Source organism: Zingiber officinale, chromosome 7B (assembly GCF_018446385.1).
Source record: "Zingiber officinale cultivar Zhangliang chromosome 7B, Zo_v1.1, whole genome shotgun sequence".
Classification (NCBI taxonomy): domain Eukaryota; kingdom Viridiplantae; phylum Streptophyta; class Magnoliopsida; order Zingiberales; family Zingiberaceae; genus Zingiber; species Zingiber officinale.
Window position 1 is genome coordinate 101,597,742 of NC_055999.1, and position 22,260 is coordinate 101,620,001.

Below are 22,260 nucleotides of genomic sequence, written 5' to 3' on the forward strand. Positions count from 1 at the left end.
CTATTGAAAATGTGAATGGAAAAGAGGTGGAAAGGAAGGAGACGTCATTGTGAATGAGATTTTAATTCCATATTGAAAGTTTCAATGCATTGAGGTTTATTTATAATGTATCACAAGCATTGATATTGTGAACATATGCATGAGGAGAGACTCTCTCTCATGCATGCCCACATAGGGGGTACAAATCTAGAGCCCGGATTGTACAGAACCAAAGGTGACTCGTGTGCAAACACGACCTGTGTTTTGTCACGTGAATACTTTTTTGCTAACTGCTTAGTGTGTAACAAATGCATTATTAATCCATGATTAATGACATTAATGGAGAATCTCATACCAACACTTAATGTTTCGAACTTGGCGTGTAATGGCCTTTATTCGGCCAGTTATTGATGTCAAAGGTCTGAGCCCCTTTCTAAGGAGGTTGCGACCTCAAGCTATTGAGACACACTTCGATAAGCAAGCAGAAGCCTTCCACCTTCATTTTCCTCATCTTCACTTCGATAAGCAAGCAGAAGCCTTCCACCTTCATTTTCCTCATCTTCTCTCTGCCAATTTATTTCAATCATAGTCTTCCCGTGATAGTGCTCTTTGTAGTCTTCCTTGTTCTTCGAACATGTGTTTCCTTATAAGACCCGAAAGGAAGCAAGTTCCTCAAAACGAGCATATAAAATACAAGAAGGACCAGTTGAGATTGAACTTAGATGAAATAAAAGAGCTCGTGTAGAAAAATCTTTCAGAACAAATTTTATCATTTTCATATTGGAAAGTGATCCCCAAAGTTACTTAGAAACTATAGGCTCTTCTGATGGATCTCACCGGAATAAAGCAATTGCATCTGCGATTGACTCTATCTTGCAAAACCATACTTGGAACTTGCGGGTTTTCCTCCAGGAAGTAAAACGCTCAGTTACAAGTGGATTTTAAAGAGAAAAATGAAATCATATGACACTACAAGACTAGATTGGTAATTAAAGGTTACCGATAATATGAAGGTCTTGATTACTTTGATACTAGTATCCGATATTGAGAATAACTTCCATAAAAATGTTGTTGGCTATTTGTTGGTCCCGGTAGCGGCCGATTAGAGAGGGGAGAATAGCCTTGCAATCAAAACGAACCTTCCTCGAACTTTTATAGCGTAATTAAATCTAACACTTGACGGAATTAAGAAATTAAATAAAGAAAAAGAGGCACAATCGATTTACTTGATTACAATCGGGGAGGTTGTTAATCCAAGGAAGTTAAAAGCTTACTAAAACTCTCCTTCAGACGAAGAAACCTTTTTACAGCAATTTGCACACTCAATTATAGAACAGAACTCAAGAAGATTCAATTACAAGTGTTGCGTTCTATTTCCTAGGTCTAGGGGTCATTTTATACTCCCCGGAAAATCTTATCCTGGGCTGGAAGGCGCCTTCCATAGGGCTAAAAAGTGCCTCCAGCAAGGTGCCAGTGGATAAAAGTTTATCCACTGTCAACGGCAAAATCTGTCTGGTTGAAGGCGCCTTCGTATTGTTCATAGAAGACGCCTTTCAGCCATGGAAGACGTCTTCCACCGAAGGAGCGGAGGCGCCTTCAACTTCCTTTGAAGGCGCCTCCAACAACGCTTACAGTCACGTTATGCTCTTTTGTCGCTCCGATCGTCTGGATAATTTCGGCCAACGGGCTCACCCAAACCCTTTTTCCGGCCTTCTCCTCGAGCAGATTTCCGCTCTGGTTTATCTTCCCTCGGACCGCCGCGCGCGTGTCTTCCGCTCGACTTCCTGTGCTCTTAAGCTCCTACACACTTAGACACAAGATTAAATACCAATAGAACCTAACCTGACTTGGTTGATCATATCAAAACTATCACGGGGTACCAACACTATTGCCGCTCAATTAAATTTGGAAATACATCAAATGGATGTAAAGACGACTTTTCTAAATAGGGATTTAGAAGAGGAAATCTACATGGAATGAGTTTTTTTTTTTACCAGGGCAAAAAAATAAGGTTTGTAGATGAAATTATTATACAGCTTGAAACAAGCATCAAAGCAGTAGCATGAGAAATTTGATAATGTCATGAAAGAAAATAGATTTAAAATCAATGAATGTGATAAATGTGTCTACATGAAAGCCATGGAGATTGACTATGTTATCTTGTATATATGTAGATGATATACTTATCATTGGGAGTAATGATAAAATAATCAAATCCACTAGAAATATGTTAAACTTAAGATTTGGCATGAAAGACATGTAGCTAACTAATGTGATTCTATGAATCAAAATTCTTAGAATAGTAGAAGGATTGTTCTTAGTAGTCTTATTATGTGGACAAGATTCTTAAAAAATTAGTGATACTGTGTTGGCCTGAACTCCGATAGATATGAGTCAACATCTATCGAAGAATCGAGGAGAGAATATTCTCGAATGATTGAAAGTCTAATGTATTTAATAATTAGTAAACGACCAGACTTAGCCTACGCAATAATTAAACAGAGTAGATACACGATTGATCCTGGTGTTGAGCACTGGAAAAGGATAACAATAGTATTGACATACTTGAGAAATACTCGTGACTATAGACTGCATTATACAAGATATATAATTGTGATCAAAGAATACATCGATACAAATTGGATATCAGATATAAAAAACTCTAAGTCCACGAGTGGATATATATTCACTTTGGAAGGTACAGTCATTTCATGAAAATCCAAACCATAATAACTAGATCCATAATTGAATCTAAGTTTGTAGATCTTCACAAATGTGGTGAAGAAACTGAATGACTACGACAATTCTTAGAAGATGTTCCTAGATGACTGAAATATATGTCGACAACAATAATGGTAAGTCTAGACATATATATAATAGATACAATACCATTAGACAACTATTGACTATGTAATGTCAAAAAGATAACCTAATAGATCAACTAGCTAAAGGGTTAAACAGAGAGTTAGTTGCGAGCTCATCACGAGGAATCGGCTTGATGTCGGTAGAAAAAAATTAGTGCAAAGAAAACCCAACATATACAGACTGGAGATCCCAAGAACTAAGTTCAATGGGACCACCTAACTGCACCGACTAAGTAGATCACTATGGGGAACTACCCAATGGATCGATGAAAGGATGGAGGTTAAGCATATGACTTTTAATGATCCTGGAGTAATGTAGATTACTCTCGAGAGATCATTTATGTAACAAAAGAAGTGGGGCCGCTTCGAATAGAATTGAAAGGCAATTTTTAAAACTTCTTACAAAACTGGGCGTGTTCATGGTCAAGTACGAACACACTAACTAGGCAAGGTAAAATATGTCAATGCTTACATAGATGGCATAACAGTTAAACATCATGTTTACTGTCGACTAGTAAACAAACATGTCTTCATAAGAGATGGTTCAAAGGATAAAATCTACTTGTCATATACTGGACTCACTTGTTGCATGCTATCACATACCCTATTTCCATTTATGTAGGAGATTGTTGAAAATGTGAATGGAAAAAAAATGAAAAGGAAGTATATTCCATTGTGAATGAGACTTTAGTCTCACATTGGAAGTTTCAGGGTATTGAGGTTAATTTATAATGTATCACAAGTATTGATGTTATGAATAAATACATGGGAAGAGACTTTCTCACGCGCAGCCTAGCAGGAGGGGCCATGACCCATATTGCACGAGACCAGATCCTCTGGTCCACAAAAAAGTGGACTAAGGGATGGACCACTTGCAATTGCGGTCGGATCGTGGCCACGATCCGGCCGTAATTGGTTGTGATCCCTCCCTGCGTTCATTGTCCCCAAGGTTATAGTTTAAGTTAGGGCGGATGGCCGGAGGCCACCGGCGTTGGCCAAGTGGCCAGGCTGGGCAGCCTTCGGACAACCTCCGATCATCCGCCCCCACCCAAATTATAATCTGGGGGGACGGTGAACTCAAAGAAGGATCACAACCAATTATAACCGAATAATGGCCACGATCCGGCCGCAATTGCAAGTGGTCCATCCCCTAGTCCACTTTTGTGGACCAAGGGATCTGGCCTCATATTGCACTTAACCAAAGGTGACTCTTGTGCGAGCACGATCTGTACGTGTCGAATGTCAGACCGGTCGAGGCAAACTTTAACCAAGCAAATCAACTTGTGTTTTGTCCATAGTTGTCAAAAGAGCGAGGCGTTAAAAAGCGCCCAAGGGTCTTGGGGACTAAAACGCAAAGCAAAACACACACTTTACGAAAAAAATGTAATAAACAAAAGAACTATTATATCTATTAAAAGTCTATAAAAATGTTTTCAAAAATCCAAATAACTACCATAAACAAAATATTATTTGATGAAGTTGTAGATTATTCAAAAAAACTAAAAATAAATCAACATCTTTGAAAATGTGATAGATAAAATACCAAATATCAAAATAATCATGTTCTTCATGTTCATGGTCTAAATCTACGTCATCAACTCCATTGCTTGATTTGTATCCATCGATATCTTCTTCTTCATCTGCAAGATTAGTTTGAGCTGAAGATTGCTTTCTTTTTGCTGAAGCAGATGATGATGCCCCTTTTGAAGAAGATGCATTTCGAGAACGAAAGTCATCCACACTTTCACCAACCCAGATGCTCATGCTACATCACTCTAACGCAAACCTTCACCTTCATAGAAAAAATCATTATTATTGTCATCCAATTTTCCCAACAACCATTCATACAAAGCTCTGTTGCACTTGATATATACCAAATCATTCAATTGTTGTTGAGACAACCTACTTCTTTCTTGGAATATAACTACAAAAAAATTAAAAGTAAAAAAAAAAGTTAAGTCCATAATATAAATTTTAATATGTATTAAAAAATTCCAACTTACATATTCAAAAGCACTCCAATTACGTTCACAGTATGAAGAAGAGCATGTGAAGTCTCAAATCTTCATTGCAAATGCTTTTAGTTCAGGTGTTGATGCACCATAAGAAGACCACCAATCAGCTTAAAACACAAAAACATATAAGATTAACTTTATTACCATCCAATATTAATATTGCATAATATATTATTTATAAATTTACCTGATGATTTTGATGTTCTTTGTCTGATAGCCATTGGCAAATCAAGCAGTCCTGCTTTCTTGTATTTTTTCAATTGATCCGTGATCTTACCCTGTAAATCCTCACCTCTCACCAATCTAGATATACACTTGTATAAACCCTCCATTACTTCTGTATCATTTTCTATGTCAAGGTTTGAGTAAAAACACTCTGAATTCAAGAAATATCCGGCTTCACACAAAAGTCGATGGAGTTGAGCATTCTATCTTTTATCAATGAATTCAAAAACGCTACAATATTTCTCTTCATTATTATCAAATGACGCAACGATATCTTGTTTGGCTTTGTCCATTGACTCAAATATATTTTCACCACCAACCACAATACTTCCACCAATACGTCACCACTTTTAATGCAAAAATTATATTTTTCCAAAAAGAATACATCAATATCACTTCTGCTACACGCTTTCCTACAACATCTTTAGAAAATCAACTATTTGCTCACTTTTATGATATAAACATCTTTATGAAATTTGCTTGTATGTAAAACCACTTTAAAAACAGTTGCAAAACGTGTCTTTGCAGTTCTTACCATGTCTCTTTGTCTAGTAAACTCTCATCATGCTCAAATTAGTCTGTTGTAAATGATGCAGTGATGATGAGGGGCCCTACCCTGCTGCCCCGGTGGAGATCAACTTCGGCCAAAATCAAGGAGGTCAATGCGTAGGAGGCATCGGTAGGTCGGGCGAAACATGCCTCGACAGGGGAGAAGGCCCCGACCCATCGTCGACTTCAACACGGGAAACATTCAAAACAACCGACGCTCAAGGAAGATCGACGCGCAGAAGCCGAGTCGAGTGGCTATCCCGCTCGACCAGACAGCGAGGCCTGGCATCGACAGAGTTCAACTTCGGCCAAGCGGCTACCCCGCTCGGCCTGACAACAGAATCGACATCAGCCAAGCACGTGGATAGTGAACTTCCGACCGAGCGGCTATCCCGCTCGGCCGAGCAACAGAGAATGTGGCAATGGACTTACGGCCGAGCGACTTTCCCGCCCGACCCGACAACAGACAACACTCGGACAGTGGACTGTCGGCCGAGCGGCTATCCCGCTCGGCCCGACAACAGACAGCACATGGACAGTAGAATTTCGACCGAGCGACTATTCTGCTCGGCCAAGCAACAAACACAGTAGGCTATCTTTTGATATCCTTTTGGGAGCTAGTGTCGCTGACAGGCAGCATGGTCAGACGATCATACGACGGAAGCTTCCACTCACTTCAGAGATATACTTGGCTTATTAAGGTACTATGCCGGGACACTTTAACACATCTTTTGAAGGAAAGCTTTGGGATGCGTGCCCATCTTGGGAAGCGTGCACGCGCACAACCGAAACTCTATATAAAGGGGGGTCCAAGCATCGGCGGAGGTATGCGATTTTTTTACTGTTGCGCTACAATTCTTGCTACTTCGCTTCTTCTTCTTCGTCGGAGACTGACTTGAGCATCGGAGGACCATCACCGGAGACCCCTTCTCTGACTCGACACTGACAGGTCCGCCGAAGTCCACAGGAGGTAATTGTGAGCGTCACATGCCCAGTATCCATCTCATCGACTTTCAGACAGGATCAGTAAATATAATCATTCACCATCAATGCTCGTTCATGCAATTTTCTGATAGAAGAATTTTGAATATATCCTCGTGCAACAAATCTAAACAATGAGCTGCATCGGGAGTCCAATACAACTGTGGAAATCATTTAAAAAAAAAAAAAAAACAATCTGAAAAAACAAAGTGAATTTTGTCAAAAAAAAAAAAATTGAAAATATGATCCAATTCTTAATTGAAAGTAACATAAATTTAAAATATTATCTGCACTGACATTGCAATTTGCATTATCTATTACAACCTGAACCACATTCTTTTCTCTAATGTGATATGCAAATTTAGAAAATAACTCAGACATCTTGTCGGCATCAACTGATTCAACAAATACGTTTCCTTTAAAACCATTTACCAAAAACTTTATAAGAATCCTACCTTTTTATCCGTCCACCTATCTGCTATGATTGTGCACCCAAACTTAGCATGATCTTTGTAACATTTGAGAGGCAAGTTTATATTGGTCATCTCCTTCAAATACTTAACCCTGACTTCAAGATATGATGGAGGTTTCATCCCCAATCCAAATTGCCCAATAGCTTTAATACAAGACTCAAAAGAATCATATTAAATAACATTGAAAGAAATTTCGGCATTATACATCCATCTAGCAAATTTCTCAACCGTAATATCTCTTAACTTATTTTTATTTTCATCATATCAGACAAGCTTTCACATTTTTATTACCGCCAACTAAATGTAGTTTGTATCGATAAATTCTATCATTTGTTATTTTACCCCCAAAAAATAGAACTGACTATGTTTGGATTCTTAGGATCATGTATTACTCCAAGCAATATCCTTTCGAGTTGATAAAATTATTGTATTCGACATGATAAAGATTTAAGACCACTGAAATCAATAATAAACAATCAATAAATAAAAAAATATAAAACAATACAATTTATTAAAATTTGTAAATTTTAAATATAAAATTATGAATATAAATATGATTTATATGGATTAATAATATTTATTAAAAAAATTTAATTTTAGATATGAAATTAATATTTATTAGAATTTTTTAATTTTAAATATAAAATTATATATATTTTATTGAGATAATTTAATTAGGATTTATAAAAGACTATTCGAATTATCCCATTTAAGTTAGGATTTTATTAATTACTCAAATAATAAGATCGACAAAAAAAATCATCCCAGTAACCACGAGATCGCGGACATCACGACGCCTCTGGTGGCGCCTAACGAGTCTCACGATGCCTTTGAGACACCGAAAAAATACATTACAGTAAAATTACAACAACAACAACAACCAAATCTTTTCCCACTAGGTGGGGTCGGCTGTATGAATTCGATGATCGAGCAAATTATTCTAACGGTGAGAGAGAGGCAAACCAATCAACTTGATATATTTAAAGAGGGTTTAAGGCTTTAAATGATAAAAAGGAAAGTTTTTGCACTTTGCGTAAAAGCGAAAGCTTGCACTTTTGCATGAAGCGTAGTGAAGTGCGCGCTTCGAAGACCTCATGTGCTTCTAAGTCTATGAAGTGCAAGGCTTGCGCCTCGTTGTGCTCATGCTTAAGCGAGCGCTTCACGCGCTTTTGACAACTATAGTTTTGTCACGTGAATCCTTTTTTGCCAACTGCTTACATGTGTAATGGATGCATTGATCTATGATTAATGGAATTAATGGAGAATCTCGGTCAAGTGGCTAACGTTTCGAACTGGCGAATAATGGCCTTTATTCAACCAGTTATTGCTACCGAAGGTTTAAGCTCCTTTATAAGGAGGTTGTGACTTCATGCAATTGAGACACACAACGATAAGCAAGTAGAAGTCTTCCACCTTCGTTCTGAAGCCTTCCACCTTTGTTCCTCCTTATCTTCTCTCTACCAATTCATTTCAATCAGTACTCTTCCTATGATAGGAATTGGGTGCTTTCTGTTGGTGCAGGTTGCACTAATAATCAAGTTTTGATGTATGACAAATAGCTTAAAGTTAGATGTGTTATTTGTCTAACCTTTCTACTAAGTATGCAGCTCTGAAGGACCTGACACCAAGCTAAAATCCAGTTAGGTCTGCGGGACCTGATAGCTGGTGCGAAATTCAGATAGGTCAGTGGGACCTGATATCTCGCGAGAAGTCCGGTTGAGTCCGCGGGACCTGACAACTGGCCCAAGTCCAGTTGGATCCGCGGGACCTGACAACTGGCGGGAAGACCTGGTGGGTCAAAGGCAAGTCAAGCGACTGCAATTGGTAAGTGGAGGTAAGCAACTGGAGGAGAGATTCAGTGAGCACGCATTCCCAACGGCGATCCCACTTAGGTCTATTTATAAAATCTAAGTTGAGACCTTGACTGGATCCTGTTCTCAGAAAGACAGGATCTAATTACTACTCCTATTTTATTAATGTTGTGCTAACTCTGTTTTGCAGGATAAACATATTTTCTATTGCCTGGACTAACCCTTTTTATAGGGAATAAGTTGTTGAAAAAAGGGAGTCCGAGCGCCCCGACCAGCTAGCCCGGGCAGGTGTCGCAAGCACTCGGACGGTCAGGGCGCCCGAACCAGATAACTTATCCAGGAGTTGAGTTAGAGTGCGTCAACTGACCGAGCCACATCAGCATGGTCCAGGCACTCGGAGGGGTTCTAGGCGCCCAGAATGGACCTATATAAGGACCTTCGACTAGCAGCTTCAAAATATCATTGACTACAATTTTCATATTCAAGTGTTGCTCCCAAAAGGCTCTGACGACATCGAAAGGTTGCTTCGAAGTTTGAGGAACAAGAGACTTCATTTTCCTTTCTGTTTGTCGGTAACAAATTTTATTTTCAGTTCTTGTACACAATCATTGTAATTCTTTTACGACCTGATAGTGATTGCCTAACGAAAGTGATCGACGATCGCGAGCTTTGGAGTAGGAGTTATCACAGGCTCCAAACCAAATAAAACCATCTGTGTTAGCGTTGTTTTCTATTTTCTTTATTCCACTGCATAATTCGTTTTCAATCACAATTTTCGACGACGCTATCTCCCCCCTAGCAACTTTACAATCCTACACTTTCTAAGCTTGCCACGAATAACTTGTGCTAGGTTGCAATCATGATTTCTCCATTGTATCCTAGTAAACAGACATCTCACATAACCTTGAAATACTACTGGAGGTGGACGAATTTGTATTAAGGAAACTGTTGGTGCAATCATGCCCTAAGGTAGAAATTTCAATGATCGATAATTATTTAAGTTTTGGCTAATACATTGGATCTAGTATGACTTTGAGTTTGCAAGACCAAAAAGATTGAGAACTAGATTCCTAGCAAGAGAAGCCCTTGCAGGTCGAAAGACCAGATGCAAGGCAAGAGAAGTCCAAGGAAGTTAGGGGACCAAATCTTTGGCACAAGAGAAGCCCTTGTAGGTCGGAAGACCGGATGTAAGGAAATAAGTCCAGGAAGGTCGAGAACAAGATTCTTGGCAAGGCAATTGATAATTATCTAAAGTAAAGTGTGCTAATTGATTAAGAAAAACACTTAATGGATTAAGAGAGTGTTAAGCGATTGAGCCAATCGATTAGCAAACCTTCTATTTAAAACAAAAAAATTTCTAATCGATTACAGTAATCGATTAGGAAACCGTAAGCGATTGAATTAATCGCTTACGGTGTCGTTTTACTTTGAACAGAATGCTTCTGTTCAAAACTTAAGTCATTGGCTTAGTCGATTAAGAGACATTCTGTTCGAAATCAGAATAATTCCTAATCGCTTAAGCTAGTCAATTATCCTAATCTTAATCGATTAGGATAGGCAATTTGGAAGAGTCGCGTAAATGAAACATGCACCAAATCGACTACTTTAATTGATTAACGCCTAGTAATCGACTAAGATCACTTCTTAATTGATTAAGACTCACAAAACGACAAGAAAAACGATTCTTTCTCTACGGTTTAAGAAGATCCAAAGAGCCTGTTTAAAGTGAATTGTTCCATTGCGATCAAGTGTTCTCCATTGCTCTCCAGTGCTCAAGCTCAACCTCAAGTTCAACTTCAAGTGCTCAAGCTCTCACTAGTACTACAATCTCCAGCCACTCAAAGAAGAAGAAGGTGTACCTAAAACCCTAATCTCTTTACTTCTTCCTTGTGAGGTATTCTGTTGAGAGGGAGATTTGTAGATGATTGTGTAAGATTTCTCCACCTTCGGTGTTGATCGAGAAGGAGAAGTTTCATAGTGCAAATTGTGACCGTGGTGTGGAACCTTAGATTAGTCATCTCAAGGAGATGAATACCAAGTAAATACAAGGAGTTAGCATTGCCTTCCAGTTTTCGCCGTGCAAAATCAAGTTAATCAAGAAATCGAAGTAAGTCAGTCATTCACCCCCCCTCCCCCTCCTAGCTCAACTGAACCTAATCGATTAGAAGCTCTCTCCTTCAACAGAATTTCGTACCTTTTCTCCTTCCCCGCCATCGGAAGCTCTCTCCTTCAACAGCACACATCAGCACCTCCTCCTTCTCAGCCATGCTTCCGAAAACAAAGTAACTCCTAAACCCTAGAACTCGATCTTTAGTGTTTTTGTTGCTCTATGTTCATTGCTAATCAGTTGCTTCCGATGTCTTCATGCATCACCTCATTTGCATTCATGCTTTGTGTTTAATTTTCATTGTTGGTGCATCATTCAACATTGTTTGCATTTCATCCTCATAATAGACGAAAATCTGTTGGGGGTGAGGGTTCTTCTCAATCTCCTCACCCACCTATAGATTCAAGGTTTCTAAATGCATCTTTACAACACAAATTTAACACTCATAAGTTCAAACTTATTTCTCCTCGCTCCATAGATCAAAAGTTCTTTCATGACCCAATGTAATGCGCGTTCTACGCCACTATCAATTGGAAAAATTAGTACATCTTGAGCATGGGATCCATGAGGATTTTGTATCCTAATTTTATAACAACCTCTATCCTCATAGTGACGAATACTACTATCGAACTCACGTTGCTAAACGCACTTTGGATTTTTCTCCTTCTATTTTACGGTCGTTCTTAGAGTGTCGGTCGTCCACCGATACGTTTGTTTTCTACCCTATATTGTCAGAGCTTCTGCCTCCACTATTTGATCACATTTCTCTTGATAGCATGTATCAGCATCTTTATGGCCAACCACGTCTTGATGGACCCCTAGCCTCCATCACCACATATTCTGCTATAGAGCTCTCTCCAACTAACTATGTCTTGTTTAAGGTCATAGTCAACTGCATTTTACCCATTGTCACATGGGCCCTTGCATCCATCAGACCCATGCATATGTTCATGTTATATGCTCTCAACCAATCCCTTGATGTTAATATTGCATTAAACATGTTCCAATGCATCATTCATTTCACTCGGCCAACTCATGGGACGATACACATTCTGCTTGGCCATGTCATCACTAAATGGTTGGAGTATGTGGGGATCGATGTGACACATGATCGTTAGCTTCCAATGTTGCGGAAGTATTCGAGGATCTCTGGCGCTCCTCCTTGGCTCACATGGAGGATACGATCCGAGCTCGATACCCCCATCTTTTTACTTGAGGTATGTGGGTTAGAGTTTCTTCAGCATTTATACTGCATGGTTATATTTCAATGTTTGCTGTCGGTTATAGCGAAATTTGGGGACCAAATTTTTATTAGTAGGGGAGGATGTGAGATCTCGGAAAATTTAAATAAATAGGGTTATTTGAGAAATAGCCTTGTAAAATTTTTCCGGAATTTTTAGAAGTTTTCTGGGAATTTTTCGGAGCTTGCACGACGTAGTTTGAGGGGACGAATTAACAGGTTCGGATTAAGCTGTTTGGGATACCCGTTTAAATGAGGAAATGTTTATTTATATAATTCCTTTTTCCTTATTTCTTTTCCCCCATAAACGCCGATCCACCCTTTTTCCTCCCCGACCCCGTGCGCACTCTCCTCTTCCTCTGCTCTCTCTCTCGTGGACGGGCGGCGCCGAAGAGATTAGGGTCTCCAGCTCCGGCGATCTTCCTTCGCCGGCACCGACGTCTTAAGCTCAGATCCGGCTAGAGTTTTTCCTCTCCTGATCGTCATCGCATCGTGTCTCACAGCCTCGTCTCACTGCCACAACGATCGCCGGCGCAGATTAGGGCTCGGAGCACAGAGGTGAGGAGCTAGCTTCGATTCTTCTTCTTCTCTTAACTCTCTCCGAACCGTGGCCTAGCTTCATCACTGGATTTGGACAGTGACGCCATCAGGAGATCTAGAGAGGTAAGGTTTCGTCGAATCATTGTTGACTTAGGTCTAGCTAGATTAGGGTTCTTCTGTCAGCATTGTCTTCGGTCTATTGACCCTTCGCTCTTTCTTCTTGAGCCATTCACAGAACAATCTGCCTTCGCTCTTTCTTCTTGAGCCATTCACAGAACAATCTGTGTCTCCTCTGGTTGGATCAAATTGGGCGACTTCTTCTGGAGACAACCGATTGAAGGTAAGGTTTGGCTTCAGGAATTAGGTTCTTGTTGGAATTTGGGTATTTCTTGATTAGAGATCTCCATTTCTTGTTGATCTGTGATCTCCTTGTTTGATTCCTTCTTGATCCGATTAATTCTAGGGAGGTTTGTATCCTGAGGATCTGTTCTGTGAATTGTTTGGTTCTGGCAGCACCCCAACCAGCAGCTCCTCTTTGGCTGCGGATCAAGAGCAGTGGTTGAATTAAGGTACGTGTAGGGATAGTTGATACTTGTTGTATTAGATATGATTTAGTTGTATGTGTAGGGATTTTTATCCATGTTAGTTGTAGATTTTGTGTTGATTGGAACATCGTGATTAGATTTATTTGCTTAGAGTTAATCTAATGGAATGGATTAGGGTTAGGGTAATTAACCCTAGTCAACTGTTGGATTTATAATCTAATTGGTGATTAGGGATTAGGTAACTAACCCTAATCGACCATTAGATTTAAATTGGTAAGTTGTGATTGTGGTGATTAGGGTTTTGCCCTAATTTAGTTTTTAGGAATTTTATTTAGCTATTTCATTTGAATTTAGCTAAATAAAATATATATGTTGTTTGACACAGGACTCTGATTCGAGACGAGCATCTCGATATTGGATTGTACCTTCTATTTGAGGCGGGTACCCTTTGACTTATCTTTTGATACTGTCTTATGATATGTATAGTTTATATATAGTTACTAGTGATAGGTGGTAGATTTATTTCTTCCCCGGTCTTAGCTAGTTGATACCTATCACATGCTTCATCTGTTAGTTGCTTTACTTCAGGATTGGATATTTACCTCTTGCCATGTATATATATGTTCATAGAGATGCATATCTATAGTGCTCTACTCTACTGGATTAGTTGCTTTACATGTGTGATACATGCTCTTGGATTCATGATACTTACATCATTGTTATATGTGATGTCTTTGGGTTTATGCTGTTTATATCATGGTTATATGTATGCGTTTACCTTTTGGGCACACACATATATGGAGGAGGCTATGTTTAGGTATGGCATATCACATGATTGCATGCTGGGCGATTAACGACTCCATTATTGTTGAGCTCGCCTCACTGGCGTGACCGCTGCGTAGGTAGTGGCACGGCACCAGTGTGTATGGCGGTAGTGCTCCATTGGTCCCTCAGTAGTGTGACCGCAGCTGGTAGCGGACGAGGATCCCTCCCGTCATTGCGTCACGGAGTTGAGAGCTACGCCCTCACTATGTTTGAGGTAGGAGGATAGGTGTACTCGACAACATCCCGCCCACCGGTCACTCATCCGGGGTAGTGACGACAGAGTGCAGTGTCACATACCTACTCGGCCTCGCCAGCGTGTGAGACTGACTAGCGTCGGGGTGACCATCATATCGCATCATACGCAGTTGCATTTATTGTGATTGTTGCGTATTGGATGATGCACTTGGGTGACTGCGTATGATTGACATGCATCGGATACATGCGTATTTGTTCGACTATCTTTATCTGTATGTCCACGTCGTTCGACCTCGCGGTGAGTCTGATTTATTTCTATGCATTTTCTTATTATTCTTGCTATAGACTGTACTTTATGCTTTTTATTGGTTATTACAGTTGTCTGTACTGTAGGTCCTATGGTTTAGAGACTATACCTTAGGATATTATTGGTAGTTATATGTTCTGTACATCTTGGATTACCTGCTGAGTTCTTTGAACTCACCCGTTATTATTATTTTTCAGCAGGAGAGATTCCAGTCGCTAGCCCCATTATCGCGAGGATTTTCTTGGTCGGATTATATTTTGCTTTTGCATCTTATATACTTGTATTGTGGGTTTGTATTTGTGGACTTTACATTGAACATTCGGGTTTGCTACTTTTGTTTTCCGCTGCGGTTGTATTTTCATTACTTCGTGGATTTGTTTTCTTCGTTGTAGTGGAGTAGGCTGTTTACATATATTTTCGAGGTTCTATATCGTCTTTCCTTATTAAACTGCGTGGATTGATCATATATTATATCTGTGTGGAATGTTGATATAAACTGCGTGGGTTGTTTCTAAATTGTATTGTATTATTCCGGCCGTGTGTGGCCGAGGTATAGAGATATATGTATACTGAGCTTCATATTGTCCGCCGTACAGGGGAGATGCTGCCGAAATTTCTTCGGACAGGGACTACCTGGGGGCGTGACATATATGCTCTCAACCAATCCCTTGATGTCAATATTGCATTAAACATGTTCCAATGCATCATTCATTTCACTCGGCCAACTCATGGGACGATACACATTCTGCTTGGCCATGTCATCACTAAATGGTTGGAGTATGTGGGGATCGATGTGACACATGATCGTTAGCTTCCAATGTTGCGGAAGTATTCGAGGATCTCTGGCGCTCCTCCTTGGCTCACATTGTGACCAAGGGTGATCATCTTCGTTGGGACGCACAGAGGTCAAGGCGGCAGGCGGCCGAGGCTGCAGGAGCAAATGCTGAGGCAGAGGCTGGATCTGACACATCTAAGTCTGAGGATGACGTCCGGACTCAACTTCTTCGATTTAAGGAGACCATGGACACTCGATTTGAGTTACGGTTAGAGCGCGATCTGGAGATGGTGCAGATCCGTGGGCAGCTCACGACTCTTGCGTGGGGGCAGGCTGCTACGTAGACGAGTCTGGTCAACATTCAATCCGATATCGCCTCACTCCATGAGCTAGTCCATTCCCAGATTGTCGGGCCCTCATTTCCACCTCCTCCTGCTAGTGGTAACGCTACTGATGCTGGCACCTCTGGAGCAGTTGTTCCTCCTTCAGCTAGCGGTGATGCTACTGGTGTTGATGACACGATGGAGTTTTATATACCCTTCCCCAGGGACTAGAGGATGTCTACAGTGGACTTAGATATTTTCTTTTGGGTCATGACTATTTGTATGAACCTTTTGACTTATATATGGATTTTTGGAAAGGGGTACTCCTATTCTATCTATCTGTTTATATGATTATGTTTTTCTCATATTGCATATGCCTAGGGGGAGTGTCCCTGCTATGTTTATGTTACTTGTATATATTTAAAAGGAGCACATATGCTTTTGTGATATGGATTATATGCGTAGCTTAGGGGAGTTTGGCTTCCTTCTTTAGTTTCTACTCTTGTGTATCATTCTTTTTGATATTTGCTAAGGGGGAGAAAACATTGCATTTAAATTTCATGATATTGCATAACATCGTATGCTAGTTTGCAAATACAATTTACATAGTTTCATGCTATCGCAAAAGTTTATTATCCTACATGATATTGTTTATGCTTATATTATGCTATAAATTAGTCTATACTTAAATACATTATCAAACATCAAAAAGCGGGAGATTATTGGTACAATCAAGCCCTAAGGAAGAAATTTCGATAATTAACAATTATTTAAGTTTAAGCTAATACATTGGATCTAATATGAGTTTGATTTGCAGGACCAAGAAGGTTGAGGACCAGATTCCTGGCAAGTCGAAAGACCGGATGCAAGGCAAGAAAAGTCCGAGGAGGTCAGAGGACCAAATCTTTGGCACAGGAGCTCTTGCAGGTTGAAAGACCGGATGTAAGGCAAAAGAAGTCCAGGGAGGTCAAGAATAAGATTCTTGGCGTGACAATTGATAATCAGCTAAAGCAAAGTGAGTTAATTTATTAAGAAAAACGCTTAATCAATTAAGAGGGTGTTAAGAGATTGAGTCAATCGCTTAACAAACCTTTTGTTTAAAACAGAAGGTTTCCTAATCGATTACAGTAATCGATTAGGAAACTATAAGCGATTGAATCAATCGCTTACGGTGTCGTTTTGCTTCATACAGAATGCTTCTGTTCGAAGCTTAAGTGATTGGCTCAATCGATTAAGAGACATTCTATTCGAAAATAGAATAATTCTTAATCGCTTAAGCTAATCGATTACCCTAATCTTATTCGATTAGGATAGGCGATTTGGAAGTCACCTAAACGAAACACGCACCAAATTGACTACTTTAATCGATTAACGTCGGATAATCAACTAAGATCACTTCTTAATCGATTAAGACTCACAAAACGACAAGAAAAATGACTCTTTCTCTACGGTTTAAGATCCGAAGAGCCTGTTTGAAGTGAACTGTTCTATTGTGATCAAGTGTTCTCCATTGCTCTCCAGTGCTCAAGCTCAACCTCAAGTTCAACTTCAAGTGCTCAAGCTCTCACTGATACTACAATCTCAAACCACTCAAAGAAGAAGAAGGTATACCTAAAACCCTAATCTCTTGACTTCTTCTTCCTTGCGAGGTATTCTGTTGAGAGGGAGATTTGTAGATGATTGTGTAAGATTTCTCCACCTTCGGTGTTGATTCGAGAAGTTTCATAGTGCAAAGTGTGACCGTGGTGTGGAACCTTGGATTAGTCACCTCAAGGAGGTGGATACCAAGTAAATACAAGTAGTTAGCATTGCCTTCAAGTTTCCGCTACGCAAAATCAAATTAATCAAAAAATCAAAGTAAGCCATTCACCAACCCCCCCCCAAAACTCTAGATCAACCGGACCTAACAGAAACTGCGTTGAACGCATGCCTCGGCTTCTCTATTTTCAAGTACTCAAAAATCCACTCAGACTCGGATTACTTCCCATGTACTATGCATCACTTTCCCGACCGGATACAACAACCCATTCGGGCTCAAGCGACATTTAGTAGTCGGACACTCAGTGGCCTGACTCAGCAACCTGCTCTGGCGGTTTAACATCCCGACTCGATGCTCGGCTCACTCAGCCTCGGCAGTCGAATGGCATCCTAACTCGGACTTGACTTCTCACTTGGACTCAGGAAGTAGGCACTGAGAACACTTGTCACTCAACTTCCCACTCGGGCTCAGGAAGCACTCGGCGATTATCAATTCAGACCAACTAGCAAATAAATCTAGAGTTGAATTGTTGTAATTTTCAATTCAGAATATCCTCATATCTCCAGCAAAGATTGTCCAACTCTACACCTTATTAGATTGTCTCTTGAACTAATCCATCCAATCTCGATAAGGACCCTTGGATCGCTTGGACTATCCAAATTGCACAAGTTCAAGACACTAGTTTATCTAAATCCATCGGATCATTAGGTTGCACTCTTACAAGTCGAAATTGGATCATTATCACTTGCGATCCATTGACAGACTATCCTACATAGCGACCTAAGTCAAGAGAAGCTCCTATGTGGCCATCAATTAAATATGCGTCTCAAGACAACTCATAATAATGTGCACATGGGCAGTGCAAAGTGAGCTAACAAATACATTATGTCTCAGGAGCACCACGTAAATCTTATTTGTCATGTGTGCCCATATGTACCGTTCATGCGGCACATCAACGCCCATTGCACGACCATACAATGCAGTGCACTGCACAACACCACTCACATGAACTTACTATATTTAATGCACATGGTGCCTCCATGAACTCCACCTTTTTCTCATAGTACTTTTTTGGTACATCCATATCAAATGTCCTAAAATTCCCTCCAGGCATTAGATGTGAGATTAAAATTCACACTTGAACTTACCATGACATCCAAAAACTCTCTTCTTTCTCTTCCTTTTCTATGTTTTGAAAACCTTTATGGAAAACCCTTTTATTTTGAAAAAATTACAATATATATATTTTCTCTAAAAGAAGATTATATCATATAATCAAATAGTACACTGGTATCAATTTGATTATTCCAATAATAGAAACCAAAGATAAATATACTACTTACGAAGGCTCATCAAGAAGTATGAAATTCAGTTCAAAAAAAACAAAAAAATTTACTTGGTAGTTTTAATGTGACTTTAAGTAATAGACGACAGGTTCCGCTTATAATATAGTTTTAACTCTAAGTTATCCTTCTTACATCTTGTTTCAATGTAATATACAGTACACTCTAGTTTAGCCCCATGAGTTGGCATAGTTGGTACCTACATAGATAGTTGCTCTAATAGGTCTTCGGGTCAATTCCCAGCGGGTGCAAAATGATTCGTTGGATGTCTGACCTCCCCATGCAAAGAGTCACTGCACTAAGACAAATGCCCCCCGTGATTTACCCGCTTCTAGAGAGTGTAGGGCCGCCCTGGAGGGGTTGCTAAGGTGACAACTTGATTTTTTTCTCCAATGTATGCACATTAGAAACTCGATTTCAGAAGAACCATATTCAAGGAAACTACCTGACAAACAAGGATAATTGCTAGGAAAAATCCATTCAAAACCATTCAGTACTATAATAGAGGCGTCCACAAACTTAAGTGAAAAAATATTGAAGGGTATTAATTCTATCAAGGATGTTCGTTGACCATAAGTATAGAGAAAAGTACACCGCTTCATATTCCTACACTACCAAGTACAGGCATCCATAAAGTGCTTCTAGCAAGGGGCACTCCTCTGCCCAGTAGTCATTTTGGGAGAACTTTAACATTATATAGAACCTCAAGCCATATCTATGTCATGATGACCAAGTAAGGACATCCTACTCGTGCTCAGAGCCCTAACCTATACCTTTGATTCCAGGGCTGTGTTTGGGTGTATTTAGGGCATTAATTCATACCTTTGAGCCTGATGGAACATGAGAGTGCTTCATGCCCGTCAGTGTAAAGGCTGGCACACCATCTCATTGTCCCACATGGCCTAGTGTTCAGGAGGTGACCTTCCTAGTGCCTATTCATTGTGGATGGATTAGCAAGCTCACCATGCATGTACAAGAGTAATAGTAATTCCAGTTTTGGAGAAAAAAATAATCATATTCTTCCCTATGAATAAGCAAATTCAATTATCTCCTTGAACAACTTCACCAACCTGATACGATCTATAAACCAACACCTAGATAAGTTTCACTATGTTATTATTGTACTCCGTGCAGGCCATGGGTTACTATAAAAGATAAAATAACAAATACTACTATGCAGAGGAACTATATCTAATGTTGATAGATAACAGAAAATAATTTGAGATGATATGAATATGTTCAAAGGCAACTAATAAATTTAGACAAGTTGAATCAATCAGACTAGAATTTATAATTGGTAGAGGGAGATCACAAACTCTAATTAAACTGGTAATAAGTGTTAACTGATGTTCTTGATGATCATCATCATATAATACTTGAAACTTCAACAGTTTCTTTTGCCCAGAATATAAGTAACAGATTCACTGCTTAAAACTCCTAGTTCCTAGCAAGGAAAAATAGGAAGCAGATAGACAAACTTTGGTGACTATCACTTCAATGACCTTGACATACTAGCATATAAATGGATAAGTGGTCTTTTTTCCAGATTGTCAAACGCGATAGGAAGGTGAAAACCATGCAAATGTTATCGGGAAAAACATTTTCATAATTGAACAGATCCATTTAGGAAGATCTTGCACTGGGTAGAAAACTTTATATTGTGATAATATTGTCCATGCATAACCAAGTTAATTTACCACCTCGCCATCTCTCAATGATAGAAGCACACTAGCAATGCAAACATATATTAGACTAACAAACCTTGGAGTAAGATTTCCTGTGCCAACTTAGCCAATGTATCACTGCATCTGTTAATAGATAACTCAAATTTTAGATTATCAACCTCTCGAATGTAAAGATCAATTGCCATCCACTGTGACAGCAATGAAACATCCCTGGTAACCTGCATTAAACAGAACAGATACCTCTGATTGACAGCACAAACAAGGTGTGACTACCAGCATGTCTTTATCTTAAATGTTGAAAGAACAGTTTATTTATTCAAACACTGCACGCCATTAACTAGTGCTTAACCATTTTGCACATATGGTAAAACCTAACAAGTTAATGGTTATCTATATTTGTTGTGATAATGTGTCAAAATAGAGCTAATCCTAGCCAAGGTTTAAAAGTTCAACCCGTGCTGAGGTTTCGGTCTCAAACCGGAACGATACAATTTTAGTATCGTATCGTGTCGTGTCAATACAGTTTTGGTATTTTTTATTTATATATAGTAATTATTAGATAAATTTGTTTATTGTGTATAATTTAAAAATAAGTTGTATATTTATTTTATATGTTGTTTGAACAACTTAACATGGTTAGAAAAAATAATTAAATATAATTTTCTTTAAAAATGTATTGATACATCCTAATTATATAAATTAATTATTTATTCATTTAATTAATTATTAGTTTAAATTTTATATATATATAAAATAGTAAAAAAAATCAAAATATCAATTAAATAGCAAAAAAAATTATATAAAATGATAATAATAAATTATCATAATACAAATATGATTTATTAGAATTTTTAAATTTTTTAGAATTTTTAAATAAATTTAAAACAGTAAAAAAGAATTTTTTATAATATCAATTAATAATTTTTTAATTTTAATTTTTTTTAAAAATTTTAAATATTTTTATATATTTTATATAGATAATTTAATTAGGGTTTATAGAAATATATTCAAAATATCACACTCTAGTTGGGAATTGTTTAATTAATTAAATCTTTTTACTTTTGCAACAATGATCCCGTCCTGCGAGTCGTGAGTCCCGCGAGCAGCGCTCACGCAACACTTCCACTGGCGGCGGAGGAGTCGCGCGACGCTTCCGACACCTTCTAGCAGGCGCCGAAAACGTCACGGGAAACTGCAGTGCCAAAAGCGTCAAGCAACGTCTCCGCCGCCGCCGCCGCCGCCGGAAGCGTCCTACAATGCTTCTGGCTAACCGGAGGCGTCGATCGTGGGAGGATGACGAAGGCGAAATTTGTCCGCCTGCTGTGCGGATTTCGCTTCCTCATCGGAACAGTAAATTCCAGCGGTCCTGTTAGTATTAGCCCTAAGAGTCAATTATGAGATGATTAGGCTTTTTGGATTACTCATTGAGTTAGACTCAAATGAATCCACTCATTGGATTACGTGTAATCCGAATTAGACACATTGGATTAATGGGTTAGACTCATTGAGCTATTGGATTAATAGTTAATTCAATATAATAACCCAACTCATTAAGAGGAATACAAAGAGACAAAAACCCTTGGTATTCACCAAGGAAGAGGAAAGGTCTTTTACATGATTTGATCATGTAAAAGAAGAAGACTAAAAGGCTCTTGAAAATGAAAAGCCTCTTCATGAAGATGACTAAGAGTCAATTCATGAAGGAAGATGAAAGATCAC

General features: G+C 39.1%; 1 protein-coding gene across 2 annotated transcripts in view; it reads right to left on the reverse strand.

The window, feature by feature from the left end:
- The window catches only part of LOC122006563 (phosphoenolpyruvate carboxylase 4-like), a 51,645-nt gene that overhangs the window by 6,668 nt on the left and 22,717 nt on the right, over positions 1–22,260 (reverse strand). For both annotated transcript variants that reach the window (XM_042562114.1, XM_042562115.1), the window contains exon 9: positions 20,618–20,759. In XM_042562114.1, the coding sequence (XP_042418048.1) occupies positions 20,618–20,759 (142 nt within the window). The remainder of the gene's footprint in view (positions 1–20,617; positions 20,760–22,260) is intronic.